This window comes from Pararge aegeria, chromosome 10 (genome assembly GCF_905163445.1).
Source record: "Pararge aegeria chromosome 10, ilParAegt1.1, whole genome shotgun sequence".
Lineage (NCBI taxonomy): Eukaryota > Metazoa > Arthropoda > Insecta > Lepidoptera > Nymphalidae > Pararge > Pararge aegeria.
Window position 1 is genome coordinate 17,902,275 of NC_053189.1, and position 21,804 is coordinate 17,924,078.

At 37.1% G+C, this 21,804-nt stretch overlaps 2 protein-coding genes across 2 annotated transcripts in view; one reads left to right on the top strand and one right to left on the bottom strand.

The window, feature by feature from the left end:
* Window positions 1-3,099: 3,099 nt before the first annotated feature.
* On the bottom strand, window positions 3,100-16,027 carry LOC120627126 (FAST kinase domain-containing protein 4). Its single transcript, XM_039894981.1, has 11 exons — window positions 15,950-16,027; window positions 15,570-15,738; window positions 13,837-14,024; window positions 13,113-13,340; window positions 12,070-12,242; window positions 10,789-11,014; window positions 9,221-9,371; window positions 6,994-7,224; window positions 6,232-6,298; window positions 4,987-5,092; window positions 3,100-4,219 (listed from the first exon to the last, which is right to left on the bottom strand). The coding sequence occupies exons 2-11, from the start codon at window positions 15,736-15,738 to the stop codon at window positions 4,112-4,114; spliced, it is 1,647 nt and encodes a 548-aa protein (XP_039750915.1). The 5' UTR covers window positions 15,950-16,027; the 3' UTR covers window positions 3,100-4,111.
* Window positions 16,028-16,452: 425 nt separating this feature from the next.
* The window catches only part of LOC120626782 (adenomatous polyposis coli protein), an 83,468-nt gene continuing 78,116 nt past the window's right edge, over window positions 16,453-21,804 (top strand). Inside the window, exons 1-3 of the mRNA XM_039894526.1 lie at window positions 16,453-16,557; window positions 17,701-17,767; window positions 19,152-19,237. The gene's annotated coding sequence lies outside the window, so the exon portion shown is untranslated. The remainder of the gene's footprint in view (window positions 16,558-17,700; window positions 17,768-19,151; window positions 19,238-21,804) is intronic.

Below are 21,804 nucleotides of genomic sequence, written 5' to 3' on the forward strand. Positions count from 1 at the left end.
TTACGACGACAGACGCCATTAATGTTTAGGCACGTAACAAAACACAACAACAAAGATCAACGAATTGGATTTATTAATTATTGTATCTTCTTCGATGTTTTAAAGCCTCAATAAAAGATTCTGAAACAGTTAGCTTATTGCCGACATAAAAACACCCAATGTCATAATATAGTATTTTGAATTACAACAAAACTACACAGAGGATCATTTTGTGTGTACTAACCCTTTATACTGTACATGTGTACTCACTATTCGCCCTTTTCCTGCTAAGTTGGTACTCTATACCTGTCTGTCACATGTGAGAGCACCAACTTTATATTGGGTATGTTGGCTGTACTGTCATAGTGTTTTGTGAACTCCTGCGTTAACGGTCGAAAACGTTTTGCTTCTCGGAAAAAGATAGTTTCATAAAAGGTTTTCTGATATCGTTAAAGTTCATAGTGCAAGAAATTCACATAAATAAAGCAACATGAGTGAGTGGCTGTTGTTTGAACGAGATCCTCGCGGAGTGAAATGAAGTCGCTTATCGTCATCTAGTGAGAGCAGCGGGGAGTCAGATTCCGAGTCACAACGAGAAAGATCGTGTCCGCCTAACAAGAGGACAAGAAAAGTCGTAACAACTCGGATCCCTGAATTGACTTGATTGATTGAATGATGTCATTCTCGTGCGTGCCCGGCTGAACGCCCCGCGCCCAATTGAAAAGTACATTATTCAAATCCCCGACATTATTCTCCGATACTTTTATTGTTTTATTAACAAAAAAATTGCAATTCAAGTGTTGATATTTTAAATCTTATTTATATATTTCTTGTGTGCGTGTGTATGACACATGATTTTTTGGTATGCGTTTGGGTAGCACCCTGAATGGTTTAGATTCACAAATCAGCCCGATAGATGGCGCTGGGGTCCACTAGTATATTAATAAATTCTTAATTTTATTTTTCGAATTCTATAGAAAATGAAAATGAAATGGGACCTTCCAACATTTAAGTACATATCCCAGGGAATTTTAATAATTGCACTACAAAAAATGTACAAATACTACTAGAGTAAATAATTCTTTCATTAATAATTAATACTTAGTTTATTTGTACATACTCTGGATGATATTAGGTTACTGGCTATTATAGCAGTATAGTATACAGTAAGTCAACTGTGCCAGAATCTTTTCGAGGTTTCATATTACAGAGGTAGATGAAATCTGGTGTGCAACTGTTGATAATCTTTACTTATTATAAAATAAAGTCCACCACCGCATCTATCTGCCTGTCTGGGCGCGAAAACTGAAAAACTATCAAACGGTTTCTCATACGGTTCAATAATGGACAGGGTGACTCTTCCGGAAGGTTTCAGTGTATAATATACCACGGTTTTCTGTAAATTGGCTGAAACAGAACGATGATCGAAAGATGGCGGGAAAGATCATACCGACTTGGGAGTTTTACTGGCGTGCGCTACGAAAACTATTGATGATACATAAAATTTATGCTAGATGTTTAAAGTAATCATCATTACCTACAAAAAGGGTAAAGTCACTTTTCAGTCAACAGCGTTTTGTTATAATTTGTCAATCAAAACACAGATGCAATCGAAAGATGGCGATATTCCCACATGATATTAATCCTATTTAAGATATTTATTATTAAATAGTTTTACAATTAAGATTGATTATGTACCTGTAAATTCCTTTTTTAATTATTCAAATTCGACCTTTCAGAAGTTACAATGGCTATAAGAATGGTAAAAGAAAGAAAAATGCCGCTTTCCAATAAACCACCGCCCGCCGCTTCAGAATTTGCTATACGAAGTTGTTACTGCAATAGAGTTCTAAGGGAGATTTTTAGCAAACTAACGTATATGTTTAAGTGGGGGTTTCCGGATAGAGTGGCGCTGCAAGGCTTCTAGGTATTTTTTTAAAAATTATTACTCATGCGAAGTTGTGTTTGAGTGGGTACCTATAGTCCGTAGTTTGAAAATAAAATTGGACCCGGTAGACAGTGACATGCCCGAGTTCCTTAACAGGGATCACAAGATAGAAAAATGAATGTTAAAATGTAAATTGTGGATGTTGGAAAAGAGCAACTGCTGAGTTTCTTGCCGGCTTCTTCTCGGTAGAATCTGCCTTCCGAACCGGTGGAGTCACTACACACAGACCGATTTAAAGTTTCAAAAGTGCTTATATTATGCCTACTTGAAATAAATGAATTTTGAATTTTGAATTTTTGAATTAGAGTATGAATTCACCAGGTCAATTGTATAAATAGGGCAAAAATTCTCCTCCTTCTATACGAGTTGTATATACATTTTAGGGTAGGCAGTGCTTTTGTGCGTGTTTGAAGTGCACGCCACTGCCGGTAGAGCCGGTAATAATCGATTTGGTGCAGACGAAATTCGCGGGCCAGCTAATTAGGTATTCAAACACTCATGTGATAACATTATCACACTCGTGTTGTAATACCTCTTATAACACAACAGTTGCATAAACAACTATAAACAACGTTGCTTTAAATATGTAAAAAAATTAATACTGCGCCCGATACGGGATGAAGAGGTAGTGTAGTTAGTTCTGCTATTACGCTCAATGCTATTGGCGTGTTCATTACGCGTAAGCGTTCCCCAAAAGGAGGGGGTGATACGTGAGGAATTCCTAAAACGTGCGGGCGTTACGCAATTTACGGCGGGCGTCTTTGACTTCAAGTTACGGGTAAACCGCAACGCATAAAAGCCCAATTAAAAAAAATAATTTTAGGACAGACCCCTGTTGCGATTTGTTGTTTTTTTTTTTATTAATATAAATAAATATACTACGACAAAAAACACATCGCCATCTAGCCCCGAAGTAAGCGTAGCTTATGTCATGGGTACTAAGGTGACTGATGAATATTTTTATGAATAATATACATAAATACTTATAACTTACATATAAACACACAGACACTGTCGTGGAATCGAACCCACGGCCTTGAAAGCAGGGTCGGTGCGCCAATCCAACCAATAGAAAAAAATTAAATTTGTCGGCCATATTTAATCTCTTTCTCTTTATTATTATATATGTTACAAATATAGTAGACTCAAGTCTCTAGGGCTCTTTTAGAGTCGAAAATTCTGTTATGCTTTTTATTCTGTAAAGTGCGCTTGCTGTATAAGTATAGACGAATCTGAGTTTTAAAACCAGTTGCATAAATTCCGTTTTACTGTGGCGTTATCGAGTCTAAACTGACCTTGGAATAGGAAGGGTACTGTTTGGGGAACGCTTTAACACGATCACTCATATCACAAATGGACCTAATGTAAGTCGTTTTAGAGTTGCAAATTCTGTAATCCCGACTTTTATTTTGTCAAATACGCTTCTTTAAGGAGTGCGGACAAATCTGAGCTTTAAAACAAGTTACTTAGATTCCATTTCGCTCTGACCTAACCAAGTAAACCTACCATCGATTAGGAAAGGTACTGTTTTAAGGCAGCTTTAACATAATCACTCTTATCACAAATGGACCTGATGTAACTCGGTTTATGCCCGTTCTCACTAACGACGAACAAGACAATGCCTAAATAAGTAACGCCTAATCTAAGTAGATTCCTAGGCAACTATCAACCTTTCACCAATAAATATCACATAAGAGTTAATGAAACGGTTTTTTTTTATAGACATCTCTAAATCATAGGCATACGATTTAGGCGATGCCTAGGTTAGTGAAAACGGGCATTAGGGCCGCGATACTGTAATCTTATTTTAATTGTGACAAGTGCGCTTGCTGTGGAAGTGTGGACGAATCTGTGCTTTAAAACAAGGTGCATTAATTCCATTTTACATTGGCATTACCAACCTTAGATAAGGAAGGGTACTGTTCATCGCGGATGTATGCGAAAGCGTTCCCGTGGCCCAGCCACCACGCGACTGGTTGGAATAACGTGGGGTTTTAGTCGGTACGAGTCCGACATAATCAAGGATTACCCCACGAGAAAAATAAACGGTACTGTTCGGGGAAAGCTTCGACATCATATCTCATATCACCAAACGTCCGACTGCATCAAAATCATATCTCGCATCACCAATTGTCTCATTGCACTACTATTTTTACAACTGAACATCTAAACCGCTCCTCTGGTTCACTGCTTCAGCAACTCTTGGAGCCGTTTCTCAATATACTGCACTCGTGTCACTAACTTGTCCTTGGGGTTGAACTCCGTGTAGGGGATCTCTAATACTTTGAAGCCCTGGAAATAAAATTTAGTTCTTTTCAAGGTCATGTTACAATAGTTTTTGTACTAACTATGGGCCTCATAAGAAGGCTCAGAGTCACTCAGCGGGCGATGGAGAGAGCTATGCTAGGAGTATCTGTAGGTGATCAAATCAAAAATGAGGAGATCCATAGAAGTATCGTGTCGTATCGTGACCGTGAAACTCGCTACAAAAGACCTTTGTCCAGCAGTGGACGTCGATTGGTTGACATCATGATGAATAATAATAAATCTTTTGACAACTAAAATTTGATAAGAGTGCCCAATATTTTAGTTATAAGAACCGTCACAGAAACAATGATTCGTGATTTTAATGTGGCATTCAATTTAGTTGTAGTTCTAAAAAAAATTAAAGTATTCAGCATCGCTAAGCCTTTGTCCTCTATCTTCAACCACATTCATCAGATCTACAATCGATCTATTCAAAGTTGGGGCAAAATTAAACACATATTCCAACCTCTATAGTACAAAAATAATTATTTAAATCGGTTATAATTTGTCGGAGTTATGGTGTTAAATCGTCAAACACTCATCCCCTCTCCCAAAGGAACCGAGCTTAATGTCGGGATAAAAAGTATCCTATATTACTTCTAACACTTCCAAGAATATGTGTACAAAGTTTCATGAGGATCGGTTAAGTAGTTTTTGCGTGAAAGCGTAACAAACAAACTTACATTGACATTTATAATATTAGTAGGGTAGATTATTTATTGATCGAAGAATACTAGTAAAAAATTGGTTACCTTAAGTCGTAATAGCCTGCTGTACAGTTTGTTTACACCTAAAGGTAGAGGCACCTTCCTGGCCAGGTCGTGATAGTCCAGGCCTAATACTGCTATCCTGTGTACACTGCAGATACAAACATTGGGTCAGTATCATCATAATCGTCATCACAGGCCGTGTGCGCGGTGACATGCGATATGATGTTGTTAGTGTTATCTTCTCTGAATGAGAAATGCTTAGGACATAGTTTGACGGCCGACTGGCGCAGTGGGCAGCGACCCTGCTTACTGAGTCCAAGGCCGTGGGTTCGATTCCCACAGCTGGAAAATGTTTCTGCGATGATCATGAATGTTTTTCAGTGTCTGGGTGTTTATATGTATATTATAAGTATTTATTCATAAAAAAAAAATATTCATCAGTTATCTTAGTACCCATAACACAAGCTACGCTTACTTTGGGACTAGATGGCGATGTGTGTATTGTCGTAGTAAATTTATTTATTTATTATTTATTTATTTATAGTCCACCACGCTGGCCAAGTGCGGATCGGAAGTTTACACCCCTTCGAGAACGTCATAAACAACTCTCAGGCATGCAGCTTTCCTCACGATGCTTTCCTTCACAGTTAAAGCAAGTGATATTTATTTGCTTAAATTTGAAACGCACATAACTCCGAAAATATAGAGGGGCGTGCCGGGTTCGTACCCGGACCTGCCTTTGAAGACCACAACGCTCGCCACTGCGCCGGGGAGGTTGTCAAAATTATCAAATTCAAATTCAAATTCAAAAATGTTATATTCATTTAGACAGACACTTATTAGGCGTGCATTAATACGTTGCATTAATATAAATATTTTAAATATATCTGATCACCTCCGGTCTAGTCTGGTGGGAGGCTCTTCGGCCGTGTCTAGTTACCACCCCACTGACAAAGAGTGCCGCCAAGCGATTTAGCGTTCCGCTGCCATGTCGCGTAAAAACTGATTAGGGGATGGCTTTTACAACTCCCCCCTAGCAAGTTAGCTACCTTGGCACTAGCTATTAGGTGAGATTGCGGTCAAGGGTTAACTTGTAGTGAAATGAAAAATATGTATATATTCGTGAAGAACTTTACTTTTACAATTTTTTCCCGAGTCAAAAACTTTAAGAAAAATAACGTTAAAAAGTTGCCATAAAAAATTACGCAGTGACAACCAGAAATTCAGGTGTGTTTTCATTTTAGGTCAAAGCAATATTAACTTTTTTGAATTCACAAAAAAACTTACTCTTTTCTGCTGGCCGCTTTTTCTAAAGGCACTGGGTGACATTTTGAATCAACCGCGAATTCAGCATCTGCGACATACAGAAAAAGGAGGGTATCTTAAAACAGATGGATTTTAACCGTTTAGGGTTTAATATAACTGCCAGCTTGACAGGTTATGTCTACTTTATAAAAAGTTCAATATTGCGGACAAACATTGTGTACCCGTTGAACTATATTTAAGAAATGTTGGTTAACCACGAAAATCTTAGTTTAAAATCTTTAATACATTGTGGTTCACTGTCGGAATTCCGGATATCAATCGAAATAATTTTTTTTAGTAAAGTATAACAACTTAATTTATTTTTATTATAAACTTCATATGCATGAAATGTTTTTTATCAGTGTCCTATTTGAACTTTGACTATTTATTTATTTTATGCTTATATTTAATGATATTATTTCGTTCATTTAATTTATTTTTAAATTAGTTGGTTAATGTTAGCTTTTTATAGGAACATAAAATATAACACACACATCTTTCAAATTGTTTTGATGGCCTGAATGAAATCTTATACATTGACTACACTGAATATACTTTTTCCTTGTTTGCGTAGTTGTAAGCTAGTTTAACACTATTTATTTGCATGCGGTGTTTACCTATGAGTAGCTGAACATCTATTTTAATTCTGTCTGTCCCCTAACAGGTTACCCCGTTACCATCTTCGTCCAAGGAACGAGTAGTTAGCACCGCCTAGAAGTCAGGGAAAATTTTATTAGTACTCACCATATATAAATCCCATGCCAGACTGGCAATCTCTTCTCAAAAACGTCTCGGCGGAAACTAAACTCTTAAACGTGTCCATAATACTCTGCACATAGAGTGCTTTTTCCTTTGTATACACGATAGGCACGCCCACTGATATGTCCTCGGCCAACCGTGGCGATGTTGATGGGAATTTGAGTCCAACGTACGCGTCGATTGTCATCAGTTTTCGTCGAGCCGGGATTGGTATTTCTGCAAGTAAATTTGAAATAAGTATTCTTCAATATTCAAAATATACTCCTTTTGAAGAGTTATTAAATTAAAAAATACGTAGGATTAAGAACGCACAGAAACCGTATACACGACTTATATTGAAGCATCAAAAACCACTCCACCTACCATTCAAATACCATTAAATACCATTTAGCAGTTGACAGGAATATAGCTCGACTTAGAACTCGGGTCAGAGCTCGACTTCGCATTTGGGGGCCGAGTCCGAGTTCCAGCACGCACCTCTAACTTTTCCAAGTTCTGTGCGTTTTATGTCACTAAAATATCACTTGCTTCAACGGTGAAGGAAAACATCGTGAGGAAAACTGCACGCCTGAGAGATCCCCATAATGTTATCAAAGGTGTGGACTCCACCAATCCGCACTGAGCCAGCGTGGTGGACTACGGCCTCAACCCCTTCTCATTGTGGGAGGAGACCAGTGCCCTTTAGTGTGGCCGATAATAGGTTGATAATAAAGATGATGATTTTTTCTGAATTAAACTGAAGTTTTGCTTGCAGGATGTTTAGACTACTATTAGAAGTTGCGCACTTTGCGTAGATGTAGATAATTTCGTCGTTTTTTTGCGGGTGGCTAATTTAGGGGAAGTTCATCACTCAACAAATCGCAGGCCTGCAGGGCTAGCACAGCAGGGCTAGCACGGGCAGGTGATAAAAATTATATCCCCCGATTATAGCCCCTGACAAGGTATATAATGAACGTGTCAACTTGCTAAAGCACGGGAACATGGAATAGGAGAAGTTAACTCCCGTTTATTATTACACATATTTTATTTGGATATTATTTCCACTTGTGCACCAATGCTCTGAGAGTTGATAAAGCTGCACGGCTAGCATGGACAGGCAGTGGCGTGCATTTCATACATGCACAAAAGCACTCCATACCCAAATTATTTTATATAGCTCGTATTGGAGGGGAATATTTCTATTTTACGCTATATATCTGCTTTATGCATACCCTGGCCGAAGACCCTGTGCACGCCACTGTGGACAGGGGACTATTATATCCCCGGGGGAAGGATACAAAATTATCTTCTCCCACAGCTTTATCAACTCTCAGAGCACTGGTGCACAAGTGGAAATAATATCCAAATAAAATATGTGTAATAATAAATGGGAGTTAACTTCTCCTATTCCATGTTCCCGTGCTTTAGCAAGTTGACACGTTCATTATAAACCTTGTCAGGGGATATAATCGGGGGATATAATTTTTATCACCTGCCCGTGCTAGCCCCGCTGCGGGAGGAGATACCTTTTTATCCTTTCCCCGAAGGGATAATTGTCCCGCCCATGCTAGCCGTGCTGAGAAGGCAGTTTGCCGTGCCCTATGCAACTTTCTGGAGGATTCGCGATAAGGCTGCCGAAGTTTTTAAGTAGGAACGTCCGGGGAAGTACTAAGACCATGTTTATTTCTGCCGGTCCAGCATTATTGCACTGTTGTGTTCCGGCCTGAAGGGCGTGGCTGCTGGTATAACAAGCAATGAGGCGTAACACCTACGCCTACGTTTGATGGACACAGGGCGACAAGTTTCAAGTCGTGTTACTTGCATGCCCGCCGAAGTGTTGCCCTATTTATAGGCGATGGTTTCACACTTACGATCAGGTGGGCCATTAGCTCTATTAGTTATTAAAAAAAAAAAAGAAAGAAGAAAAAAATTGGGACCAATCCAATTGGGTAATCTAGGGTTATTCAAGGGGCGGATAAACAAATTCCTTAAAAGCCGGCAAAGCATCGGTGGCTCCTCTGGTGCTGCAGATGTTTATGGGCGGCGGTGATCACTTATCATCAGGTGACCCACTTGCTCGTTTGCCCGCTATTAATATAAAAAAAAAAAAAAAAAGATTACGTCAAGGGCTAAAACGACATGAAATCACAATCGTAACAATTCGTTTCGCCATTTTCTGCTATGCGAAATTTCCTGTATAGTCTTTGCGCCCTTAGTTATACGGAACTCTTACCACCAGCAGAGAGCAGTTTGTCAATGAATTCTGGCTTCAGCGTTGAAGTAAGGTGGTGATTCTCCACTTTGTCCAGAATGAGTAAGGCGAACACCAGGTCGAGCCAAGAAGATGCTTTGACCATCTCCTCCTCTTTTAGTGATAGGGCTGTCTGGAACGGAGAGTAAGAGAAACTAAGTTTTTGCTGTGTAGTTTTGGGCATTGTTATTTAAAAGGTGGAACTTACAACTACGAATCACGAAGTCTTGGGATTCCCGGGTCGGAGCTAGAATTGTGAGGTATTGGGCTATTCTTTTGATTATTTTATAATATATGAATGTCTGGGACCCGCGGCTTACTCCTGGAAGCGCATATTAAGCCGGCTCGAAGGTTAACATCGCCACTTTTCTAACCCTGGGCCGGTGCTCACAATTTCCTGATTTTATTCCAATTTTTTGCACGTTCGCACGCGGTCAATGAAATCGTAAAACAACAAACGCCCATGCGTTCTTCCCGTTAAAGGCCGTGTTATAAGCGCTATACCGAACAAGAGCGGTCAATCAACCCAGTCAACGCTCACAATAATTAAACGCTTATGGATTCGTTTCTCTGGTGATACCGCTTGCGCAATTAGACGTTATTAGCGACCTTTTTAAAACAGAACCGCGATAAATAATTACTCAACAACCACACACTTCTTACACATATTGTAAGAAGTGACGGCAATAGAGAATAGATTCTTCTATAATGCTAACTTCTGTTAGCCCCCGTTTTTATAGCAGGTATATTATTTGGATATTATTTCCACCTGTGCGCCGCCAATGGCGAGGCGATGGTCTCAAACTTGGATCATCTAATACTTCCAAGCACTTTATCAGCAGTGGCGTGCATAGAGGGTATGCACAGGGTATGCAGATGATATAAAATGAAGAATATCTCCAGTACGAGTTAAAAATACTTAAGGGTAGTATCCTAAAGTTTTTTACAACTCGTACTGGAGATTTTCTTCAATTTATATCATCTGCATACTGCCTGAGCATACCGTCTATGCACGCCGCTGTTTATCAGCAAATATGGAATGCCTTGCTTAAAGATGCAGTATCACTGAATCAGTTTAAGAATAGACTGGACAAATATCAATGAGACCAAAAGCACAAGAAATGATATAGACGCATCAGCGAAAGCTGCTTAGTCTATTAAAAAATAATTATAAAGCTACTTTTTTTCCTTTCCCCGGGGAGCAAAATGTCTCTGCCCATTCTAGCCGTGCTGAGAGCGAAACCTGCTTTTATCCAACAATAGGTTGTTGGAGTACCTACCTCAAATTCAAATATTTATTTATTCATATAGGCACATATATGGCACTTTTGATGCGCAAGTTACATGTTTAATATGATATAAAAGTGAGTTGATGGCAATAACCATATTCGTGAACTTAAAAGCTACGAGGGTTCAAAACGCAACGGGTATAAAAAGAAGCCCACAACAAACTTAGCCGGTTTTTTTTTTGCTATCACCATCTCACATTGTCATTTAAGAAGCAACTTTATCGTTAACGTGGTCCTTAATACTATAATAGAACTTTGAACCTCGATCAGCGAGTCCGAGTGCACGGGCAGGTAGTCCACCGTGGCGAGCGTGACCACGGCCGAGGCCACGTCCCCCGGGCGGCACGCGTGGCGGCGCGCCTGCGTCCACTCGGCCAGCGCAGACAGCGCCGCCTCGTGCCGGTACTTCAGCAGGCCCAGCGACACCAGCACCGAGCTCACCACCGCGGGCTTGTCAGCGTTCGACGGCAGGCTCTCGATCACATCGCTGACAAGTAGTATTGCTTTTCGGATCACCATCATCATGATATCACCATTTTATTACTTTATATGTACACCACATGATGAAAAAAAATAAAAGCAGAATACAAAAGGCGGCCTTATCGCTTAGTAGCGATCTCTGCCAGGCAACCTTAGAATTAAGAAAAAAAAGTAGGGAACAAATTGCAGGTGGTACCAAATATAAAAAAATACTTACGAATAACTAAATATTAATGTATACGAGTAAGATAATATACACAAATGCATCTAACATAATATAATAAATATTTTAAAAAAATAAACCTAATTATTCACCAAAAAATACTACTACTTGCTAAACACTACGCTAACGGACGGTGTCAAAAAAAAAAAGTCAAAAATATATTTATTCAAGTAGGCCCGTAGGTGGCACTTTTGATGCGTACATAAGAATTACACGGTAGTGAGATGATGGCGATAACCACATTCGTAAACTTAAAACTAAAGCTACGAGGGTTCCAAACGCGTCCTTGTCTAAGAAGAAGCCATTTAGGGGTCCACCATACAAGCCACCTAAGGAGTTCCGTCGAGCGCTTATTGGACGATATTGCACGCTTCATAAGCGAAGCGTTGAGGTGGCTATTACTGTCAGTTTACGCACACTGAATGATTCTCCATATTAAAATGTCACTTTTTTATTTTTTGTTGCTTTTATAAGAGATAAATGTTGAGAAAAAACACTATTTTTAACACTCATCATATTTTTAAATCTCTTTTTATTATTTAAACTAATAAAATATTGTTTAAAAAGTTCTGTCTTTGACGTCCGTGTGTCTGTATGTGCAGTTCCCGTATCTGTGGTCACGATAACGAGCGAAATACTTCATTTATCGAGTTGGTGTTTTTTTATAGGCTTCATTATTTTGAGGAATAGAAGCCTATTACTTTTCACGGTATAATTAGATATAGTTTAATTATTATTTACAAATAATCTCAACTTTATTGTAATGAATGAGATTATGAGGCGTGCACTTTTGGATTTTCCAACTATTTAAAAAAAAATCCTTAAATTATATCACATACCTGCATATCCTATCCAGTAGGACGGGATCGGGAAAGTTCAGAGCGGCCATTGAGAACAACAAATCGGCTGACCTCTTAAGGTCGATAGGTTCTGACTGCTTCGTTATATTGTATGATAGAGCTCGTAGCAAGGGCGTGCTTCGACGGCCTTTCAATTGCAGAGCTTTCATTACCTGATCAATTAAATTAAGCCATAAATCATTACGTGACAATATACAACGTGTTAATGTAAACCGAAATAATAGGATTTAGAGGTACATTATTTACTGTCTCTGAGACTTATCTGTGAAAACAAAACGCTAATAGTTTTTGAGTAAACCATTGCCATAGTTTGTAATTAAAGAAATGAGGTTTTATCATCAATAGGGTTGTCACAAGTAAACACTTAGAATGTTTTGAATTCGTTTATATGTGTTCCGAAACCGGTCTGCGGGGCGGCCCGCGAGCGCAACTTACGTGGCCGGCCCTAGCATTCACGCATCGGCGGTCTCAGTACATTTAGTACTAAATAAATGTCCTAGTTAACCAGCAATCAGTTTAATTTCATTACATAATCTTTAATACAGTACATCATTACATAATCCTTATGCACCATACAGTATTTCGTTATACCGTTACACGTTGTATAAATATATAAGTCATAACAATGAATTTTACGTGATACTACACAGACTACATACATACAGAGTACATGTGGTACTTAGTGAAAACCACAAGCAATTGATTTGTTTTAACCTTTTTGAAAATAATTATTATGATGCCGTATACGAACCGATAAGGGTTACGGGTTTAATTTGATTCCGTATACGAACTGATAAGTTGTACGGGTTTAATTTGATTCCGTATACGAACTGATAAGGGGTACGGGTTTAATTTGATTCCGTATACGAACTTATAAGGGGTACGGGTTTAATTTTAGACTGCATTATCCTTTACCAGCAAATAAGATTGCAGTCAAGTGCTAACTTGAAGTGGAACAAAAAAAGAATTTTCATTACATATGCAAATAGATGCAACTTTTTCTTCAATTGACTTCAATTTACCTTAATCATCTGTGGTAATGACAGATTAGCAATCAGCCTCGCAGCTTCATCATCGCCAGTAATACCGAGTACTGTGCTCAAATCCTCTGCCATAGTTAAAGAGGTCATAGCTTGAGAGGCTGATGACCTGCCCAAGATTCGACAGAGCTTGAGGAAACGAGGGTCCTTCTCAAAGTCTGATAGCTTTACTTTGTTACTGCTAAACCATTCCGATAGTACTGATACCATCTGTGACAAAAAAATATTGTTTAGATTCTTTGCATCATGCTAGTGTCCACTCCACTAGGATGGCCAGCAATGTTTTTTACTGATTTGTTGGTTATTGCATTTAATAGTTTTCGAGAAACATCAAATACCATTTTCCATTGGGGAAATCACATTTTAAACACCTATAATTTTTTTTTATCATCATCTTATGAAACCTATGCTATTTAATATTTATTGCAGAGTTGTTATTAATTGATATGTATTTTATATTTTCTTCATGCTATAAATGGTAAAAAGTTATTTCTATCTCATATTCTTTGAAACCTATGCTAAGTAATATAAATTGCAGAGTGTTATTATTTTATATTTTGACACAGATTTTGGTATTATATCTAGACTACAACTCCGGCGAAAGCGTTTAAACTTGTGTGTAAAAATCAGATTCGATCTCAATGATACCTGATGAAAGCCATGGGATGGGAAATAAACCCATGAATTAAAAAATTCTAAAACATACCTTTAGTGCGTGCCTCCTAGACACAACAGGGTTCTCAGCAACAAGTAACAGACTGTTAACATCAGTTGCATTACCTATTACGCTGTCAAGTTGTTGAGTACGGTTTGGTTTTAATGACTTTACACTTGGTTTTTTCTTGTTTTCGTCTTCTGGAGCATTGAGAGATGCAAATGCTGCTGCAACTAGACCTGTAGACATTTAAATTATGTAGCTTTGTGTAAAAATTATCTATACTAATATTATGAAAAGTTAAATTTTTATGTTTGTTAATTTGTTTATGGTAAATTTGAACACTAGAATCTTAAACCTGAATAGGTAACGTCTAAGACTATTAACATCATCATCACATAACCCTTTACTGACTCACTGCAGAGCACGGGTCTCCTCTTACAATGAGAAAGGGTTAAGGCTGTAGTCCACCACGCTGGCCCAATGCAGATTGGTAGACTCCACACACCTTTGAGAATATTGTGGAACATCTCATCTAATCACAACTCTCAGGCATGCAGGTTTCGGCAGATGTTATCCTTTACCGTTGAAGCAAGTGATTTTATTTATTGAATTACTTAAAAAAGTTAGAGGTGCATGCTGGAAATCAAACTCGACCCCCCCCCCCCCCCCACCCAGTTAACCTGCATCTGCCAAAATATCACCACAATATCAAAATATCAATATCTTTAAAACCGCAATATCACAATTAAAAGACACTAGTTTGACTAAGATAATTATAATTAGCTCATCATTCTCAACCTATTACCAGCCCACTGTGAGCAGTGGTCTCCCTTAAGCAAACACTGACAAAGGAATAGGCAACTCTGCATTTAGAATTTCACTACCAATTTTGATGATGATTAATTATTAGTTATTATTATTAACTACGCAAAAAAGGCTATGTAAGGTATGCAACACAGCATGTTGAGCTTCACTAGAAAGGATAGAAAGATGTGCAAAGACTTAAGAGTAATCACAAGGCTTGAAGATGCTGTCACCCAAGTAACGTGAGAAATGGACCAAAGCTTTGACTGAATAGGAAATTAGGGATGTCTCAAAAAGAAAACAGAGTTGACAAAGAAAGCATTGGAGTGCAAGATATAAGTGATAATAATATAAATTTAAACATTGTACATACTATGTATCAGCAATAAAGGCTTGATTTATTAATTTATTGTTAACATATATGATATGATAAATAATTAAATGTCTAAATTTTATCCTGTTATATTATCAAAACTTCTTTCATGCGATTCTTCTATTAATGGAAAGCAGGAGATCACTTCCAGAGGATAAAACCCCTCTGCAAATTTTTTTTACTAATTTATAGTAATTTTATTTATGCAATATAGACTTTATTTATCTACCATTCTTTAATTTGGGCTAAATAAATAGTGTGATAAGTTTTCCAGAAATTTTTTTTTACTAATTTATAGTATTTTTATTTAAGCAATATAGACTTTATTCTACCATACTTTAATTTGGGCTAAATAAATAGTGTGATAAGTTTTCCAGCATAGTATTAGGAGAAGACAATAATCCCAGCCCAGATCCTAAAAAGAGCAGAAAATATTCTATGTCCAAACAACTGGATATGATTTAGAAAGTTCCTATTTACAATATCATCCTTTATAAAGTATTAATATTACATAACAAATATTTGTCACAACAATAAATATATTTATAATCAATCTATTTGAAGGTTACCTACATTTGATAGCTAATGTATTTAGTAAACTTACTTGAAGTTTCTTTACTGGCCGATGCCGGTGGCTGTACATTTTTATCAGATATATTTGTAGGTGAGTCAGTTTTGTCTGCTTTAAACATTGTTACTCCAGGAGCCGAGTATTTCCTCACAGTATTTCGTGATCCTAACCTCCAAACAACCAACCCACTAAACTTCAACATCTACAATGAAAATAAAAATGTTTATCATTTGCTACACTAGGTTACATATTAAAATTATTAAATACAATGATTTCGTTAAAAATTAAAAACCAAAATATCTTAAAAACATGTAAAGTAAGTCTTCTTACATCACGCATCGATTTATTGTTTATAGAATTAAATAAAAATAAATTACTGGCTTTAAGAAAATTATTGTTAAATCTAAAAATACCTTGTTTGTTAAATATGGGAAATCTTAGTAAATAAATATGTTTTAGAGCATTTACAATTTTTAAAAATTAAAAATTAGACTTGATACACTTGACAACACATGTCAAAATATCTGACAAACGAACGCGATAACAGCTGTCGTATGATAATGTCAAGTTTCAATATAGCATTATTAAAACGAATGAAGAATGCATTTTCAAATTATCTCAAATATTACATTACGATCAAAACTATTATTAGTAACTTAGCGTAGTAAAATATCTTACTACGATACTTTTATATAGATCATATATAAGTATTAAATATATGGAGTAATTGTTATTCACATATATATTTTTATATTGATATATCTAATTGTTCAATATTCGATTTATTAAATAATTTCGTAGTAAATAATTTCTAGTTATTTAGAAATGTCTTTCAATGCGTTTACCAAAGGTGTCGATTTTCTACTGTGGACACCGACGATGTCACAAAACCTATTTTGTATCTGTCTTCTTTAAAGAAATTGCAAGCGGCCGAGAGTGTGATATTTGTTGTGATTTTTCAAATTATTCAAATGAATTGTTAAAGGAAGGGTTTAATCGATATAATTTAATCATTATAATGGTAAGCGCTTAAATATTTTAAGGTAAATATATCTCCCAATGTAACATAGCCGTCGAAATGACGAGTCATAACATCTTGATGCTCCTAAATTTTTAACGAAGTTTTTACGAAATTGCCTTTGTTGTTTAGATAGTTTTTCTATAAATTACGATACGAATAATGTTTAAACATAAAAATAAACGTAGACACAAGCCATATAAATGGTAGTTTAATTCAATTTACATTTCATACTACTTGCCTCTATAATATTATTACTAAACTACCTGCAGCTGATTCACAAATCAATGGTGCATACGGATATTATCAATGAATCCCTTGCCCTATAATAAGATGAATTTTTATACGACCACAAACGTTCAGTCATGTAAGAAAAAATAAGCCAAATATATGGTACTCCCAATTTGTGTATTGTGTGGTCAGTAGTGGTCTCTATCAGACGAAAGCACTGAGATCATCACTTTAATTCCTTGATGATCAATCTGTGGCATGCATATGTTTTTGATCAAGCTAGGCATAAAGCAGGAAGATGCCAAGAAATGGAAAAGTCCTGCCCCTAAATGAGTTATATAAAAAAATTAATCATGTTTTTTAACAATATCAACTTATTGAGAATTCAGTCCAATAGGATTTAAGTATTGACATTAGTTACTATTTTAATTATGCAAACAAGTAAATATCATTTAATTTTAATTCTTCAGAAAGAAAATTGCTGATTACCATCTTAAGGATTGTAATAGCAAAACCGGGGAGTTGGGGTGAGTGTAAAAGCTCTCTATGAGAAAAGCCCCCGGGCTACATGACATGGGGGGAAGGTTGGACATCAACCCAATAATAGCCCACTGCTTGGTACAGGATTTTCATGGAAAATAAGAATCATTAGGTTATTCTATAAGTAAATAGTGTTATCTTTGTTATTTATCAACACACCCAAGGAGTATACAAGCACTATGTCAGACCATGTTGCTGCCTCTCTATGGTATCACCTTTGGTCCCTACTGAAAATCAGCATTGCAGTATTCCTTGTCAGGTACCTACTGCCATGTGCAGTACATGATAACACAGAGCTAAGGTGGTGACCCATTGTCCTGAACCACACAACATACTTTTGAATTGTTGTGTTTAAACTCAATTTATGTTCCACAGGCGGGGGCAAATGGCGTTGGTGCGACTCATTGAGCGCGCCTGCTCCACGCCCCCTCCCAAGGTCAAGGTAAGTGGTTTACAAACTTCCATTGAAATTGTTATCATTATTATCAATTACTGATCCACCACAGGGTATAGGTCTTGAAAAGGGTGTAGGCAGCAGTGAACCAACCTAGCTAAATGCAGATTGTTGTACTTCAAATGCCTTGGAGTACAAGAATTCAGGCCTCCAGGGTTTGTTACAATGTTTTCTTTCACTGATAAAGCAAGTGATGTTTTAAAACGCACTAAGTGAAGAGAAGTGCATGCTGAGGATCGAAGTTGATCAGTCTAGCTGTAACTGGACTGTGTATTATTCTTTTAAATAAAAAATACAAAATTGATGAATGGATGCATTTGTTTTATTCTTTTTTTTTATATATTTATTTAAGGGACTTTTATAGCTTACCTATATGTCGGCCCCATTGTGACACATAATATGAATCCTAAATACACATAGATCTTAAACTACAACAGTCTGAGAGAATCACCAACAAATCTATAAAGTGTCATTGCAGTTTGTAGAGTTAAAAATGCAGATATCCACCACAATTGCAGGCTAACCACACTGAGTTTTGGGAGCAGCTGTTGCTGGATTTGCATATTAATTAATTAAAAACTCCAGTGGAATTGAGTCTCCAGGACGTGGTTACAATTCAACATTCTATTTTAGATAATTGGTGGCCTATAGCATATTAGGAAGCTAAAGTCACGCCCAAATAACTTCCATTTTAAGTATAGCAATGTAACTAGTAATGTCAACCAGTAACTCTAAGGAATTAATGAAAATACATATAAATGGTGTTTTGACAATTTGGAAATTTATAATTTCTGAATTTTCCCTGTTCTGGTCTGGTTTGAGCCTTCGGTAGTGGCTAGTTACCACCCTACCGACAAAGATGAGCTAAGCTATTTAGCGTTCCGGTACGATGTTGCGTAGAAACCGATTCAGGGTATGGGTTTAATATAACTGCTATACCCCCAAACAGGTTAACCCGTTACCATTTTACAATGCATCCTCTCTTACCAGCTGGTGAGATTGCAGTCAAGGGCTAACTTGTAGTTAATAAAAAAAAGTGTGGTTGGTTTGTTTGTTAGTACTTATTACGAAAATTAAGCTTGATTTGCCATACTCTGCAAGAAGCGGGAGAATCTGTATGGGGTAATTTATAATTTCTTCAATCCTTATACTCCACATCAAAACAGATCCTCGGCAATGTACCCTCTACGCACGTTTCGCTCCGAAACCAATGGCAATGAATTAGTTGAAATTTAATAGTGTAACATGCCTATGTACTTTCTTGGTCTTGGATAAACCTAAAATTATCAAAGGTGATTTACAGCAACCTTCGTATTAGGCTTATTTAAATAAACGAAGCTTAAATCCGAATAATCTTGAGTATTCTCTACAGATCGTCATAATCTACCTGTTCCAAGTTCTGCAAACAAATCTACTTGGCGGAGTGCTCATGGATTTCCAACAGGCCTGCACCGAAATGTAAGTAAATATTTTTAGACACCGAACTTGATTTTGCTTTAAGATAGTTTTTGTCTCCAAAGACGTGAATTAAAGATATTAAACTAACATTTTTGTGGTTAATCAACATTTCTTAAATATAGTTCAACGGGTACATACCACGATAATATTTTTGGATTTGTTTGGACTCTCCCGTCTCGCCGTGACCACGATCCATGCAACTGGGTGGAAATATCGACAAATAAATAAATAATAAATATTTATGAAGACGTGAATTATTAAAAAAAGAACATTGGCAACTACACAGTAGGCGTTTAGTGCTTTTGTCAGGAGGCTTCCGCCGTGGTCACCGCCAAAGACGTGCTGCCATTTAATATGGGTTTTATATAATAGCGTTATACCCTAATATGCATTAGTGTGCACAGAAATTTGGACCCGAGTAAGCATATGGCATAAAATGTCAAAATTCTCCTGTGTTGCCAGTTATATGAAAATATTAGGTTAGGCAGCACTTAAGACGTCCGGGATGGTTACAACGGGTTCCCCAGGTGTCTTAACAAAGCCAACAAGAGGCGCATGCAGTGATGGTTAGTTTGGGTATACCCCCTTTAGAAGGGGGAGTCCCCGGGGGAGGTAGCAAAAAAGCTTTTCCACCACGCCGAAAAAAAAAGGGTAGGCAACGCTTTGGTGTTAGCTTACTTCTATCTTAGTCTGCAGCATCGCAACCAGGTGAGATTGCAGTCAAAGGGTAACTAAAAATAGATAAAAAGGTAGTTGAATAAAAAGTACTAGTTTGTGCTACAAGGACACAAAGCAATCCTTGTCTTGAATAAAATAAGAAAAATGGAGCATTTTTTTGGATGGTTTAGTATCAGATTTATTGATGTAGGTATTGACTATGAAGCTTTGCGTCCTTTACTTTAAGCGAGCGAAGCCGTAAATATAAGATTTTTATTTATTTTACTATAAGTTAGCTATAAAATGAATCGTGTATAATATATCGTTACAATGGGATGAATGCATTAACGCTTTGCGTACTATCTGCCAAATGCCGACATTCAAGGTATATAGACATATCACATCAAGAATTTAAAAAATTAAAACTTATTAATTTATTTCAAAAGTAATATAAGCACTTTTGAAACGTCAAGTCTGTCGGTTTGTAGTGACTCCTGACCGACAAAATGCCGGCAAGAAACTCAGCAGTTGCTCTTTTCCAACATCAACAATTTACATTTTTCATTTCAACATTTATTTTTCTATCTTGTGATAGATAAATAACTATGTAGGCTACCTATAGCCATTAGCGTATTTGTTAGGGATCAATATATATCAATATTTATACATGTAATATACGCATAAACACCCAGACACTGAAAAATGAATGTTTTCCGTCACACAAACATTTTTCAGTTGTGCGAATCGAATCCACGGCCTTGGACTCAGAAAGCAGGGGTCGCTTCGAACTGAGCCAATCGGCAGTCAACAAATTTACTTCCTGCGAGTTGCGAACTTATACCCTTTTTCGGGACGAGGGTTCGGTTCGCCATTAGTTCGGGATGAGAATAAAGTGTTATCGGGGTGCATAGCGATTCGAGTGGGATTTGATACACGTTTGATAATTTGCTAAGCGCGTTTTAGATGTGGGTAGGACCGGGAGGGTGGTGCTTATCACTCACTTTGAGTTTTCCCTCTATTTTAAATTTCCGAGGCAAAAAAGTACCTGCTTTGTGGTTTTTTTTTACAAGTAGTTAATAATTGACGGACCAAGGAGATACGTATCTATCGTAAACTAAAACAATTTAATTTTTGCGGTTCACCTTTTTCTCTGAGTTATAGACTTAGAAGTTATCACGGCAATATCTCAGTACAAAGTTGTAAGAATGGAGATTTTTAAAAGAGAGTATACCTACCAATTAGTAAAAAAAAATTACACTATCTTTTTCATATGACATGTTCAAGACCCTAAAACAGTTTTTGTCGGATATTAAAACACTATTTAAGCATTTTGGATGGATACAAAAAAAACATTATTTAGGTTAGTAGGTAGCTCTTCATTATTTATCACCAATTATTGTAATAATTTTCTATAGGGTAGAGACACTTAAAACTAAAAGACTTCACGTTTTTACATGAAGTAGAACTACCTAAAAGAAAAATTCAAAGTACTCAGCAGATGAAATTCCTATTCTCCGTACTTTGGCAGGTGGACACATCCCCTTTCGGCAGATAAAATATACCTAACTTTTTTCCCCGGCCTATGCTAGTCGTGCTGGTGGTAAGTGATGATACAGTCCAAGATGGAAGCAGGCTAACCTGTTAGGGGTATGGCAGTTATCAAATCAGCATCGTGCTGACTGGGTTTTTGGCGGTCTTGCCGCTTGTAACTAGCCACGACCAAAGCAGAAAGACGAAATCGTCCTTGCTGGGCTCGAACCCACTTCTTCTTGTTAGTCTATACCGCTCAAAATTCAGCATTTACGGCAGCGGGTCGTCTAAAAAAGTTGTTAAGGAAAAGCAAAGTCAAAATCTGTTTAGGAAGATGAATCACTATGGCATCCCTTATTCGAGTTAAAATCGGTTAATCT